The following is a 15541-nucleotide window of genomic DNA, read 5'->3' as shown; positions in this document are numbered from 1 at the left end:
AAATCTTTCTTTTCGTTCTCTATTAAACTCCTAACCTTGTTTCTAAAAAAAATTAAAGTCGTTAAATGCCTGCTGGTCTCCAGTCTTCCTGAACTTAGTGAAAGTGTCATTCCTAATCTTTATAGCCTTTAAATTGATTGATTGATCCATGGGTCTGTTCATGCTTTTATGCGGACTACTTTACCTGGGGCAATTTTGTCCACCACTGATAAAAAATACAGTTTTAAAACTGCACCACGCTTTATCTACAGATGTGCATTTAAAGACAGGAGACCAATCAATTTGACCTAACAGACCTGACATATCATCGCTATTATAATTCTTAAGAGATCTGATCTTCACTGTGTTGTGGCAATCAAATACAGATCCCTCAACCTTCCGTGTGCAGAAGATAATTAAGTGATCACTGAGGCCATAGTCGATAACAGCACTATTGGATATTTTGTTGTGGTTTAAACATATCATGATTAGAGTTGGAAACGTCAGAATTTAGATCTCCAGTCAAGATTACTTCCCCCGAAATAAAAACTGTGCAATCAAGCACACAGGTCTTCAAGTCGGTGATAAAAGTCCCTTTGATCAGGCCGGGGTCTATAACACACTCCCAATAAAATTGGCTTCGTTTTATGGAGTAGAATGTTGACCCATGCTGCTTCAATGAGGTCATCATTGAGGTCTGTTCTAAGATTAAAACTTATATCGGATCTAATAAAAATGCATACCCCCCATGCACCATTCCTATTTCGGTCTTTTCTAATTACAGTAAAATTGGCAAGTTCAATTTCAGCATCTGTGATAGATTGGTCAAAGTGAGACAGACTATTCCAACCTAGCCTGAGCTAACGTGTTAGGTTTCTGGTCTAGAGGGGCGGGTCGCGGCTGAGATTTGCGCACGCCCTGATTGGATCTCATCGATCTGTCCGTCACCCCCGGCCCCTCCTCTCCCCCCTAGTGCAGCGCTACGTCACATCATTTGGAGCGACGCCCACCCGGAAGGGTTGACTCCCATTTTTAGACCAGAGCGGCCAATGCGTTCCTCCAGGCTTTCAATTTTTGCACCTACAAAAATGAAAGCCTGGTACCGAGCTAATTCCAACCTTACTTGGTCTAATAAGGAGTCTGAGCTCTGAGACTTCTCACGTTAAGGTGCATAATATGTAAACCTTTTGATGAACACAAATCTTTCATCTGCTTTGTGCTTTAGGGTTCAAGTATCTAATAGCCCTAAAAGCCCTTCTTATTCCTGTTCTCTTGAAGCTGCTGACTGGGACCCTGGATGGGGATCTGAGTGTGTTTCATCCCAGCACTGGGACCAGTCTGTCTCCTGAGTCCTGTCCATCCCAGCACTGGGACCAGTCTGTCTCCTGAGTCCTGTCCATCCCAGCACTGGGACCAGTCTGTCTCCTGAGTCCTGTCCATCCCAGCACTGGGACCAGTCTGTCTCCTGAGTCCTGTCCATCCCAGCACTGGGACCAGTCTGTCTCCTGAGTCCTGTCCATCCCAGCACTGGGACCAGTCTGTCTCCTGAGTCCTGTCCATCCCAGCACTGGGACCAGTCTGTCTCCTGAGTCCTGTCCATCCCAGCACTGGGACCATTCTGTCTCCTGAGTCCTGTGCGTAGTGTCCTGGCTCCATCAGATGTCAAACAAAAAGGTCATGGATTATTTTTCATTTTTTTACAGGAACTTCCTCTGATCCAAGCCGCAACACAATCGATCAATTGACCATAAACGTGCTCTTAAAATGCATGCATGCATGATCCTGGCTCCAGATGCAGCAGGGTCTTTTATTTTGAAGACCCTAAAATGTATCCCAAAGTGAACCAGAAGCAAAATCGCCTAAAGCTAATGTGGCTATACCGTCTTTTTCTAAGTCATCCAAAGCGTTAATATTGTAACCACGAAGTAGCACCGATATAGTAATGAGCCACTAACATCAATGTTCTGTTCAAACACCCCAATCTGAACCTCAATCTGAATCAGAGAAAAGTGCATTTTAATATTGCAGTTATAATAGCAGCAGACAAGGAGGAATCATTTCATTGATGGACCACCGGCGTTGCCTAGCGACGGGGACGCTGCTAGACGGTGGATATCAGCAAGACCATTCGGAATCAATAAAAACCTAAAAAGCCCTTAAAGACGTCAACTGCAGTGAGCGCCATTGGGGAAAATAGACGTCAAAGATGTCGGTGGCAGTAAATTAGTTCTAAAACCCATTTTAGGCGGGAACCCCTTTTGGTGTTTGCATTATGTTATGCTTTAGCTATTGAAAAATAGCAGATCTACAAGCTCATAGCGAAGAACCACCGACACAGAAACATAGCTTTTTCAGAAAACTGTCAGGATGTAGAAGACATTTTTAGAATCTCATCTCAGGTCAGAATGGGTTAAGAACACATTCTTTTTTACAAACGGCCTGGCAAAAGGCAAGGCCTCCTGAGGGAGAGAGGAAAGCCGGCTACAATAATTCAATCTTGGGCTGCAAGATTTATTCCAGAGTTCCCGTTTAGTCTGTGGGCTTGTAAACTGATTGCAGTTTCTTTGCTAATAAAAAGTTGTCATCCCACAAAGAAAGAGTGATTGTCAAAAAGTGTCCCCTGTCATTGTTATATTTGTATTCTTGATTTGTTAGGGTTGGGGTTTTTTTTCCAACAGCCATTGCGTAATTTTATCCTGCTGTCCTGTGTTTAGGTTTAGCAGCCCACATGGGTCTTCAGCAGCACAACACAACATGACATCAACTGGGCGCAACCCCGTGGCTGCATGCCAGATACACAATGCTACTGCTGCTCTCTCTGTGGCGGTGAGAGATACTGTCATTACCCTGCACTCCCATGTTGTTTCAGCCCCCCCCTGTACTGTGTGTTTAACCACTTAAACATCATATACATTGTTGAGTCTACTAGGCCTCTTAATCTTTTCCCCCTGCAATAGGTAAAATGTAACTGCCCCTATACTGTAAGACTACTGAAAGCACTCAACAAAGGTTAAGGTTATTGAATGCTCTGTCTGTGATATGCCTTGTATAGCTGACTTTGATCAAAGTAAAATAGCATGAACCCTGGTCAACAAGTGACTGGGTAAAAATGTCATGTACAAAGAAAACAATATAGCGCTACACTATAAGTAACTAGGATAGCAGGTAAACATCAAATCTAGACATGTAATTGAAATAAATCTGTGTGAACAAGCAACCAATAATGCATAGTATGATTAGCATCTATCAGAAAAATAGGTCACAAGAAAGCATACAACGCGGAAGTTAGGGAGTGAGTCTGCAGTCCTTACAGGAGGGAGGGGTGAGGGGGGGGGGGGGGGGGTCATTCCTCGGCTTGGGAGACAGGAGGGAGAAGAGTCCAGGATGCTTGGACCGTTGGCTAGGGTGTTTTAAGGGGCGATTCACACTATGGTCCCGGGTGCGCACTCGGGACCACTTGGCAGATGTTGTGGTAGTGTGAATGATGCCTATACCGTTGCCGGGAGCGGATCGCCCAACCGTCCCCGGGACAATGACAATGTCGCAGAGTTGATGGTCGGTGTCCGTGCGCGCCAGCCATCAAGCACACCGCCACCTGGAGGATTAAAGTGTGTTATGCAAGTGTACCCGGGTGCGCTGTTGAATCTCGGGCAACGTGAATCATGGCCATCGGCGACCAGGCAACCGTATTAGATGATCTAAAGTGTGCAGGAACGGATGTAGGTGTGAATCAGTCCTATAATATGGATCTGACGTGCACGCGGGTGCGCTCTTATTACTCCTTTTTCTGCTCAAAATGAGCCAAAACCATCCAGTTTTTGGAAGGTTATTATTCTCTGTTCTTACATCGCACGGTCGAAAACTCCTCCATTACGTTTCCTCCGCTGCCTACACTGTGTGTGGACACAGTGAGCTGGGGGGGGGGGGGGAGGGGGGCTGCCTACACTGTGTGTGGACACAGTGAGCTGGGGGGGGGGCTGCACTTCCTGGTTGCAGAGGATCTCTTCTTCTACTTTGGTATATTTCACGCATTTGACTGGCACAGGCCTCACGATCCCCCAGGGATTGTGTTTTAAACCGGGGCCCAGAGTGAACAAATCTGAAGACGCAACCCCTGCGCCTGCGAGTGTACAACAAATACGCGTCTTTCCTGAACCGATGATGCCCTTCGTGCTACAGAAGCTACTGAGCACGATGGGGCTTTTACAGCAACATAATACTGCTCCTATACGACCACGGCCGGCAACAAGTGGACATGGGGAACAACATTCTCTGTTTAGTATTGTTTACATCGCATGAGTTGTATCTGAATCCCCCCCACCACCCACTCTTTTTTTTTTTTTTAAGATATTGTTTTGCGGCTTACGCCTTTTATTGGTTTTTTGAAGGGACAGACAGTAGGCTGACAGGACACGGGAGAGAGATGGGGGAAGACATTAGTCCAGTACCTGCCTGTAGACCCTATCGCAATTTGGTGTTGGGGGAATTTCTCACTTGAACTAAGTCAATGGGTCCCTAGACATGAAAGATCAATGAGGTGCTTGTCCGCCATAGTGCCACGAATGGCGCAATGGCCACATCAAAAATGGCCGCCATCGGCTATGATGAAAATCCAACCTTTTTGTTTTTTAGTGTTTAAGCACATGTAATACATTCATTTTGACTAATTGTGGTGTGTGGAATTCATTTCTGATATTGTTTTGATGATTTGGGGTGATTTTGACCTTGAAAGGTCATAGTCAAGGTCATTTTGCTATTCCACAGACCTTGGCCATAACTTGTCCATTTTTAGGAGTAAGAACAGGAACAATAAGTCTATTTCAACTAAATCTGACTCTAAAAATTAATTTCTGATATTGTTTTGACCATTAGGGATCATCCTGTCATTGAATTATTGATGTTAATGTCATTTTTCAATAATTCGATTATGATTCTTTAGTCGCTTTTACTATATATTTTCATGATTTGTTTTCTTTACATAAACAAAATACATGGGCATGAGCAAAACAACAACAGCACCATATGTGCTGTGTGAATAAGCCCATTGTACAAAAGACTCTGTCCATGGCCCAAATGAGCCAATTCATTGCTATGGCAACCCCATAGTGGAGGTAAGTCAATATATCATAAGAATCGTTCACTTGATGGTACAAGCACCAAATTTGGTACACAAGTGCTTCAGAACCTACTCTCTCAGAAAAGTACGTTGTCCACTTGAAAAAACTAAATGGCCACCATTTTTCAAGATGGCCGCCAAATGAAAAGGGCCTTTTGTGGCAGTTCTGGACAACCGTGGGTCCGACCAACTCGAGACCGGGCACTGCACTCCCTGTGTGTGTGTGGAACGTGTGTGTCGAATTCGGTGAAGTCAGTGGGGCAAACGGTTCTCGGGTTACATGGATTACAGATGTACAGACACACACAGACTTGAATATATGTCAATGGGCAATGCCCATTGGGGTTTTTTTTAGATGATGGGTAAGAAGAGAGAGATGTGATGTCAGGTGGTGTGGGCTAAGAAGTGGTCAGGGCTAAGATAAAGTATATGAGATGTACAGTAAGTGCAAAGAGAGATGGTGAGGGAGGGAGAAAATTATTTGTACCAATTGACCAAACAGTAGACAGTAGTGTAACAGGTTAAGGTGAGTATAGAGATGGAAATGTTCTAGCAAGTGAAGCCAGTGTATTGAGAATATGGGACATATGTGTCAGGAGTTATTTGCCGTACGGTTGGAAACGGTGGCACTGATGAAAAGGAGGCACAGCTGGAGGTGGCAGAATTAAGGATGCTATGCTTCTCATTAGGAGTGAAAAGGAAGGACTTGATCAGAAATGACTAAATTAGAGGATCAGCCCAGGTTAGAAGGTTTGGGGATAAAGCAAGAGAGGTGAGGTTGAGATGGTTTAGACATGTGAAAAGGAGGGATGAGGGTACATTGGGAGAAGGATGCTGAAGATGTAGCTGCCAGGTAAGAGGATGGCCAAAGACGAGGTTTAAGGATGCTGTGAGAGATGACATGAAGGTGGCAGGTCACAGAGGAAGATGTAGAAAACAAAACCAAAAGGGGTCCTCCCCTTTTCCCTGTGCGTGCACACACACACACACACACACACACACACACACACGGTACTGTACAGTACACTACAGTATGTTACAGTACAGTATTGTAAAGTACAGTAACGTGCGGTACGGCATGGTACAGTATGATACCATAAGGTATGGTACAGTACAGTATGATGCCGTACAGTACAGTAAGGTACAGTATGATACCATACCGTACCGTACCTTACTGTATGGTATCATACTGTACAATACTGTACTGTACTGTACCGTACTGCATGGTACCATACTGTACCATACTGTACCTTACTGTATGGTATCATACTGTACAATACTGTACTGTAGTGTACCGTACTGCATGGTACCATACTGTACCATACTGTACCTTACTGTATGGTATCATACTGTACCTTACTGTACTGTACGGCATCATACTGTACTGTACCATACCTTATGGTATCATACTGTACCATGCCGTACCGCACGTTACTGTACTTTACCATACTGTACTGTAACATACTGTAGTGTACTGTAGAGTACCGTGTGTGTGTGTGTGTGTGTGTGTGTGTGTGTGTGTGTGTGTGTGTGTGTGTGTGCACGCACAGGGAAAAGGTGGCCGCCAAAGATGGCCGCCAAATGAAAAGGGCCTTTTGTGGCAGTTCTGGACAACCGTGGGTCCGACCAACTCGAGACCGGGCACTGCACTCCCTGTGTGTGTGTGGAACGTGTGTGTCGAATTCGGTGAAGTCAGTGGGGCAAACGGTTCTCGGGTTACATGGATTACAGATGTACAGACACACACAGACTTGAATATATGTCAATGGGCAATGCCCATTGGGGGTTTTTTTAGATGATGGGTAAGAAGAGAGAGATGTGATGTCAGGTGGTGTGGGCTAAGAAGTGGTCAGGGCTAAGATAAAGTATATGAGATGTACAGTAAGTGCAAAGAGAGATGGTGAGGGAGGGAGAAAATTATTTGTACCAATTGACCAAACAGTAGACAGTAGTGTAACAGGTTAAGGTGAGTATAGAGATGGAAATGTTCTAGCAAGTGAAGCCAGTGTATTGAGAATATGGGACATATGTGTCAGGAGTTATTTGCCGTACGGTTGGAAACGGTGGCACTGATGAAAAGGAGGCACAGCTGGAGGTGGCAGAATTAAGGATGCTATGCTTCTCATTAGGAGTGAAAAGGAAGGACTTGATCAGAAATGACTAAATTAGAGGATCAGCCCAGGTTAGAAGGTTTGGGGATAAAGCAAGAGAGGTGAGGTTGAGATGGTTTAGACATGTGAAAAGGAGGGATGAGGGTACATTGGGAGAAGGATGCTGAAGATGTAGCTGCCAGGTAAGAGGATGGCCAAAGACGAGGTTTAAGGATGCTGTGAGAGATGACATGAAGGTGGCAGGTCACAGAGGAAGATGTAGAAAACAAAACCAAAAGGGGTCCTCCCCTTTTCCCTGTGCGTGCACACACACACACACACACACACACACACACACACACACGGTACTGTACAGTACACTACAGTATGTTACAGTACAGTATTGTAAAGTACAGTAACGTGCGGTACGGCATGGTACAGTATGATACCATAAGGTATGGTACAGTACAGTATGATGCCGTACAGTACAGTAAGGTACAGTATGATACCATACCGTACCGTACCTTACTGTATGGTATCATACTGTACAATACTGTACTGTACTGTACCGTACTGCATGGTACCATACTGTACCTTACTGTATGGTATCATACTGTACAATACTGTACTGTAGTGTACCGTACTGCATGGTACCATACTGTACCATACTGTACCTTACTGTATGGTATCATACTGTACCTTACTGTACTGTACGGCATCATACTGTACTGTACCATACCTTATGGTATCATACTGTACCATGCCGTACCGCACGTTACTGTACTTTACCATACTGTACTGTAACATACTGTAGTGTACTGTAGAGTACCGTGTGTGTGTGTGTGTGTGTGTGTGTGTGTGTGTGTGTGTGTGTGTGTGTGTGTGTGTGTGCACGCACAGGGAAAAGGGGAGGACCCCTTTTGGTTTTGTTTTCTACATCTTCCTCTGTGACCTGCCACCTTCATGTCATCTCTCACAGCATCCTTAAACCTTGTCTTTGGCCATCCTCTTACCTGGCAGCTACATCTTCAGCATCCTTCTCCCAATGTACCCTCATCCCTCCTTTTCACATGTCTAAACCATCTCAACCTCACCTCTCTTGCTTTATCCCCAAACCTTCTAACCTGGGCTGATCCTCTAATTCAGTCATTTCTGATAATGTCCTTCCTTTTCACTCCTAATGAGAACCATAGCATCCTTAATTCTGCCACCTCCAGCTGTGCCTCCTTTTCATCAGTGCCACCGTTTCCAACCGTACGGCATGGCTGGTCTCACTACCATCGTATACATCTTCCCTCTCACTGGTAGCCTTCTGTCACAAATAACTCCTGACACATATGTCCCATATTCTCAATACACTGGCTTCACTTGCTAGAACATTTCCATCTCTATACTCACCTTAACGTGATACACTACTGTCTACTGTTTGGTCAATTGGTACAAATCATTTTCTCCCTCCCTCACCATCTCTCTTTGCACTTACTGTACATCTCATATACTTTATCTTAGCCCTGACAACTTCTTAGCCCACACCACCTGACATCACATCTCTCTCTTCTTACCCATCATCTAAAAAAAAAACCCAATGGGCATTGCCCATTGACATATATTCAAGTCTGTGTGTGTCTGTACATCTGTAATCCATGTAACCCGAGAACCGTTTGCCCCACCGACTTCACCGAATTCGACACACACGTTCCACACACACACAGGGAGTGCAGTGCCCAGTCTCGAGTTGGTCGGACCCACGGTTGTCCAGAACTGCCACAAAAGGCCCTTTTCATTTGGCGGCCATCTTGAAAAATGGTGGCCATTTCGTTTTTTCAAGTGGACAACGTACTTTTCTGAGAGAGTAGGTTCTGAAGCACTTGTGTACCAAATTTGGTGCTTGTACCATCAAGTGAACGATTCTTATGATATATTGACTTACCTCCACTATGGGGTTGCCATAGCAATGAATTGGCTCATTTGGGCCATGGACAGAGTATTTTGTACAATGGGCTTATTCACACAGCACATATGGTGCTGTTGTTGTTTTTCTCATGCCCATGTATTTTGTTTATGTAAAGAAAACAAATCATGAAAATATATAGTAAAAGCGACTAAAGAATCATAATCGAATTATTGAAAAATGACATTAACATCAATAATTCAATGACAGGATGATCCCTAATGGTCAAAACAATATCAGAAATTAATTTTAAGAGTCAGATTTAGTTGAAATAGACTTATTGTTCCTGTTCTTACTCCTAAAAATGGACAAGTTATGGCCAAGGTCTGTGGAATAGCAAAATGACCTTGACTATGACCTTTCAAGGTCAAAATCACCCCAAATCATCAAAACAATATCAGAAATGAATTCCACACACCACAATTAGTCAAAATGAATGTATTACATGTGCTTAAACACTAAAAAACAAAAAGGTTGGATTTTCATCATAGCCGATGGCGGCCATTTTTGATGTGGCCATTGCGCCATTCGTGGCACTATGGCGGACAAGCACCTCATTGATCTTTCATGTCTAGGGACCCATTGACTTAGTTCAAGTGAGAAATTCCCCCAACACCAAATTGCGATAGGGTCTACAGGCAGGTACTGGACTACATGCAGTAAAGGCCGTGTCGGGCTCGGTAGTCGAACCCGCGGCACACTGCGACTGGATTAGCAGTCGGGTGCCCAGACGGTTACGCCACCGCCTGGGCCACCACCCACCCTTTTTTCCCCATGTTTCTTTTCCCTTTTTTTCCTCCTTTATGATGAATTCCTGATCTGTTCTTTGGCTATATAGAAGTGTCTATTTGTACGTCTCTAAATGTTTTGATGATTTGAACATGCTGGACCCTCTTGTAAACAAGTGTAATGCTTTATTGGATCGTCCACTCACAGTTAACAGTCTTTGTATTGAGTTTGTGCTTGAAATGTATTGTAATTCTGCAAACTGTTAATAAATATTTCAATCAATCAAATGCACTTGCGCATGCTGCTTTATGGCAGCTTTACAGCACCACTTCCAGGCGTTTTCAGTGGTTGTGTGGTGTTTTCAGTGCATGGTCTTTTCATGTGAACTTCAGACGATTCCATGTGGACGTGGCCTGGGATAAAAAATATTATGATAGGCCTAGTGCTACTCTTTGTATAATCCAAAAAGGAATTACATTTTCTTTTTACTTGCATACTGCACAGAAGGCATGGATGTTTTACTTGGATTTCAGCCACAGAGGTTGGAATCATGTTACTACTGTATATTCACTGACAAGATTCCAGATTTCAGCCTCAAACAATAATAACAAGATCCATTTGACCTATTTTATCTGCGCTTGAATTATGCAGTATCAATTTATACCGACGCCAATGTCAACGCTGAGAGTTATCTCGGCCCAAAACAGGCACAAATTTGGAGTGCCGTATAGGTCAGACAAAACGCAGCTGCAAATGTGTATGATTTATGCTGACCAGATTTCCTTCCCAAGAAGACAGGAACCGATCATAATGTACAAGAGAGAGATGGCTGAACTTCAGGATAAGCATGTGTGCATATAAGGATTCTGTCCGATTATGCCAATCAGAATATGTTTTTTCTGTTGTTGTTTATTTGCTTGTATGTTTTGCTTATGCAGTAAAGATGGGTATGTAGGCTACTGGCAGGGTGTCACTGTGGGTTTTAGTGTTCCCGTGAGCAAAGATGTTTTAGTGGAACGAAACATTCATAAATTGCAGTCATAAATTGTCTGCAGAGTAAATTTATGTTGTCATATTCTTCCTCCATTTCCGCTTATGGACTGCTTGATAAGTCATATTATTGTTGGTGTTTAGTGTGTGTGTGTGTGTGGTTGTGTTGTGTTGTGTGTGATAAGATAGCACAGGCTCTATCTTATCTTGTTTCTCCAGCTGTTGAGCTGTATTTCCTAGTAGCATCTCCAAGACCAGTCATGGCCACCAAGGTATTTTCTGGAAAAGTTCAAATACTGTATGTTTAAAAGAGGTTTTTTGAGGAGGTGGGCCCCCCCAAACCTTCCAGGAATACTGCCCTTCCACTTTAAAGCATTATTTGGCACTCATACCCTTGTCTTTATATAATGAAGTGAATTTACTGACGTCCTGTTACTGAGAGTCATAACTTAAACTATATACTTCCTTGCCCGGATTCCCACAGGGCTTCATATTAGGCATTCATCTTTATTTTCCCTCTACACCATATCTTTGACAAGAAGACGGGACGATTGATGGAGAACTTTGTCCGCCTCCAAGGTTCTTGGTGTTAAAAGTTCAAAAATGATATTGCAGCTCTGAACAGAGCAACAGAGATCGTTCCCTGGTGTTCCATCTAGATGTTAAACGTGCATCTAATCGTCCCTTGAGTATCTCTAAAACCAGGCTGTCGTCCTTTACCCTGAGCCAACCCACCTTAGCCTAATTAAATGAGTTGTAGCAGGTGTGAGGTCTAGTAATTATTTGATTTGCTCTAGGTCGTCCTCAGACAAGCCCTCCATCGTCGCTTCCAAGTTCCAGTCATCCCAGTTCTCCATACGTGAATCCATGTCTTATAAGTAATTCATGGATTTCTTGGGTACGCCAGAGGGGACCTCTGTAGGCTAATGGGTTCAGAACTGTTATGGCTCAAACCTCTCTCCGCCCACCCCCTTCATGAACAAGAAATATATACACCAAAGAATATATACATCATGAGGCGCGTGTCCCTTCATGACTCCCAAAAGATTTAGTGATGAAGATTTATGCTCGATCTTTTGTTGTCATGCAGGCTCAGTATAGAATTAAGGAAAGGGGATATGGAATGTTTATGTACATGTCACGAACTGACATATCCTTCTGCTTTTGACTGAAGCACATACCACTTACACATGCAATAGGTTATTTAACAAGATAATGAGAAGCTTGATTTATGCTTCACCGTGCAGCGGTTTCACATACCGAAAACAGCCGATGTAGAAGCTCAACATGTTTCAGATGGGATACGTTGTCTGTCGTAGAGCATACATGAAGCACTAGTCCCAAACCTTCATTGATTGCATACTGTAGGTAGTACACGTGGACCAAATTCCAAGGTGAAAACTAATTGAGGCAATAAACATTTGAAGACAAAATGACAGCAGACAAAAGGACAGTTGAGTCACACAGGCAGCATTTCAAATGAGGGGAAAATAGCGTTGAAGCGTTCATTTTCCCCCATAAAAGTGTGTGTGTGTGTGTGTGTGTGTGTGTGTGTGTGTGTGTGCGTGTGTGCGCGTGCGTGTGCGCGTGCCTGGAACGCTTTCTTCAATAGTTTTTATGTTATTGTTCACATCTTTTACGAGAATAGTATGTGCAGCTGTTGCAGGGGAGCTGCCTACAGTAGGCTATCAGTTTTCTGTACTGAATGTTGCATGTTTGTTATTTACCAATCTTGCAAAAACTCCTTTATCATATGTGGCTAAGAGCGGCAAATTTTAAATGTCTGACATTTTAAGAGATTTAATGACTTCATATTAGGCAAATGTTTATCTGTGAATTGATATTTATTATGTGATCATTTGATCTCATGGACGAGATCTGCAGTATTTCTTCTAATGTGAGATAATTCTCCAAGTGTAGTGCAACCATTTGTTGTTGGTGGTCCTTGAAAGAAATTGGGGAAAAAAAGGTTGAGAACCACTGCTGTAAGAAATGATAATGGTTATTATAGTCATTACAAAATGTGGCCGTATTTACAGTAGGCCTACTTTCGCAACTGTATCTTATAAACACTGCTGCCTTTGGCGACTGAATTTGTACAGTAGGTGCAGGTCTTATATCGCTGCTGCTCTTATCTCCGTATTCACTACTACTACAGCATCACACAAAAGTATATAGCAGATCTACAAGCCAGAAACACGGCTTGAAACCCGACTCAAAGCGCGACGTGAAACGAAAGCTTGTCGATCTTCTATTTTAGCTATTTTTATTATATTTGAATGCGGAAAAGTAACAGTTTTGGACATAATTATGGGGTTTCCATCCGACAGACGCTATCTCATCTTGTCTCTGTGATAGACTATTCTCAGACTGAAGTGCAGACAGGTTCTCCGTCCAGGCACTCAGGCAGTGAGATCAGTGCCTTCTACTCTGCTTCACAAAGAGTTCTGGACTGTTCTAGATGACGGAAATACAGATTAGGAGCGTGCGGCGTCATCCAGGTTACAAGGCATAAACATTTGAGTGCTCAGCACTCTGATAAATCAACAAAAGATCTACAGTGTTAGCGGAAAAGAAACGAGGTTGAAACAGGAGTGCGTAACACTAGTTGCCAGTTCCCATTGTGTGGGGCCAGTTTATAGTAAAAATATCCAGGTTTTTGAAACCTCTTAACCACTTTCAACCTCACTTTCAATTTTCATACTTTCCCAAAAGTATCCTAAAGATTTACTCGTAAAAATAAATAGGGACATATTCATGTTATGCTAATTGTTAACCACCTCAGCACAAATCTCAACAGAAGACCAGGGAGACTAAATGCAACCACAGCGGATGGACTGGCCGTACTGTAGCTCAGGGTTCCCCAAAAGACGGCCTGCAAGGAGACTGTGCTGCAGCTGGGCAGACGCCGGCCAGCGCGACACAGGAAATACCTTGTTTTGTTGCGCTATGGGTCAATTTATTAATTTATGTATTAAAGTAGGGCCGTGTAATAAGGCTGATTAACGACCACTCAGTCATACTGTACATTATCCCTTGGCATTTCATAACATATAGTTCTCTAACATACAGATTGGTCCAAAATATCGCGCTTTATATTCATTCAAAAGGTTGTGGTTCGTAACTTAAAAAAATAAAATCTAAATAACATTAAAATTACAGCACATTCGATTGAATAACTGCAGATTTGTTCAAAGATCACAGCTGTGCTCCACTGCGGCTCATTGGTTTAGTCTACTAACCTAAACCTCATTCTCAGACATTTCAACGCTCCAACGTTCCAGTGGTTTTTATGATTAACTTTATTCCCTCTCAAAGGCAATTTATTGTCTCTTCTCTAATAATGTTTACAGAGATGAACAATTGTCTGCATCTGTTAAGGTCAGCTCCACCGTCTTTGTGGATGTTATGGCTCGAAGAAAAAGCATGATGTTGCTATTGTTTATTATACTCTTGTTGCTACAGATTTGTTTCATACTGTTTCTGCCCTTCGTTATAAAATAAGTAAATAAAATGTCACTCCTCCCCTCCTAAAAAAAAAAAGAAGGAATGATGCATTGTGATTAATATTGTTTATAAGTGGACAGAAGGCAGCTGTATACATAAAGTTATTACATTATGAAAAGTGATTGTATTACAAGTTAGCCTAACACTTGACACTTGTGTCCCCGATGACCCCATGTATCATCCAAGGGCCTGGCCCTACAGCATACATGGGTAACTGGCGGCCCCCAGCTTCACTTAATGCTGGTTAATATCCGAATATACTGATATACCAGTAAGGTCGCGCTGAAACAACAGGTCTGGCAATGCCCATACCATATGGACCCTTTTTCCCCTCAAAGTTTCGGGCTGGGTAGGGCGTAAAATGTGTGCTAATTAGTAAGGCCAGGTGGGGGCCTCGGGGCCGGGCCAGCCCAGTTAGGGCCCAGGTACGGCCGGGCCTTCATTTCCGGGCCTGTTGAGAACTCTAGTTTTCGCCGGCTGCCGGGGTTGGCTGCGCAAATAACTTTGGGACGGGACCGTCTAGAGTTTGAATGGACAGGTATCAGTCAAAAGGGGGACATCGAAGAGGAAGGACGGGTGGGGTAGGATCAATAATGGAATGTCAGAACAGTTCAGCTCCTGCACATATGGAGATCTAAGGGTTTGAGGTCAGATGTAGAGTTTCTGGCCGGCTATATGCAAATCTAGGTGATGATCCAGTCTTCTCCATGTATGGCTATCCAGGGTTTGATGAGGTCAGTGATCTTCATATATGGAGACGGCCATATATGGAGCGTGTCACGAGGCATGATGGACGGACGGACGGACTGACATGTTTTGGAGATTTTCATAGTAATCTGCGACCTACGATTGCAGTTGGTGATTTCAGCTATTACAGTTCCAAACATGCAAACATAACCGGCTTTAATTACTTCAGTCTATATTTGTAGCTTAATTAATGACTATATTTAAAAATGCATCGTCTTTTTTTATGTCCAATGAAGTTCATAACGATAAGTATAACAGTTATCGTAATATCGGCTATTTTTGTTACTTTTGTGTGACAGAATGAAGATTTATTTAAAAAAAAGTTAAAATACGGAGGTTTCTGCCCGAAGGCATATGTAATGTGGCCATCTGGAGTGAGTGTGGAAATATACAGTATAGTTGCCCTCTCCATCATCAAAGTTGCTGTTATGT

General features: G+C 43.2%; 1 protein-coding gene across 1 annotated transcript in view; it reads left to right on the top strand.

Annotated features, from left to right (window-relative positions):
• wdr27 (WD repeat domain 27) overlaps nucleotides 1–1368 on the top strand; it is a gene marked incomplete at both ends in the record, with an annotated part of 86438 nt that extends 85070 nt beyond the window's left edge. The window contains one exon of the mRNA XM_083775032.1: nucleotides 1258–1368. Coding sequence (XP_083631158.1) covers nucleotides 1258–1368 — 111 coding nt within the window. The remainder of the gene's footprint in view (nucleotides 1–1257) is intronic.
• Nucleotides 1369–15541: the final 14173 nt, after the last annotated feature.

The sequence above is a fragment of the Protomyctophum parallelum genome, assembly GCF_964188405.1.
Source record: "Protomyctophum parallelum genome assembly, chromosome: 10".
NCBI lineage: Eukaryota > Metazoa > Chordata > Actinopteri > Myctophiformes > Myctophidae > Protomyctophum > Protomyctophum parallelum.
The sequence above is the reverse complement of the archived record's forward strand: the minus strand, read 5'-3'. Positions and strand labels throughout refer to the sequence as shown.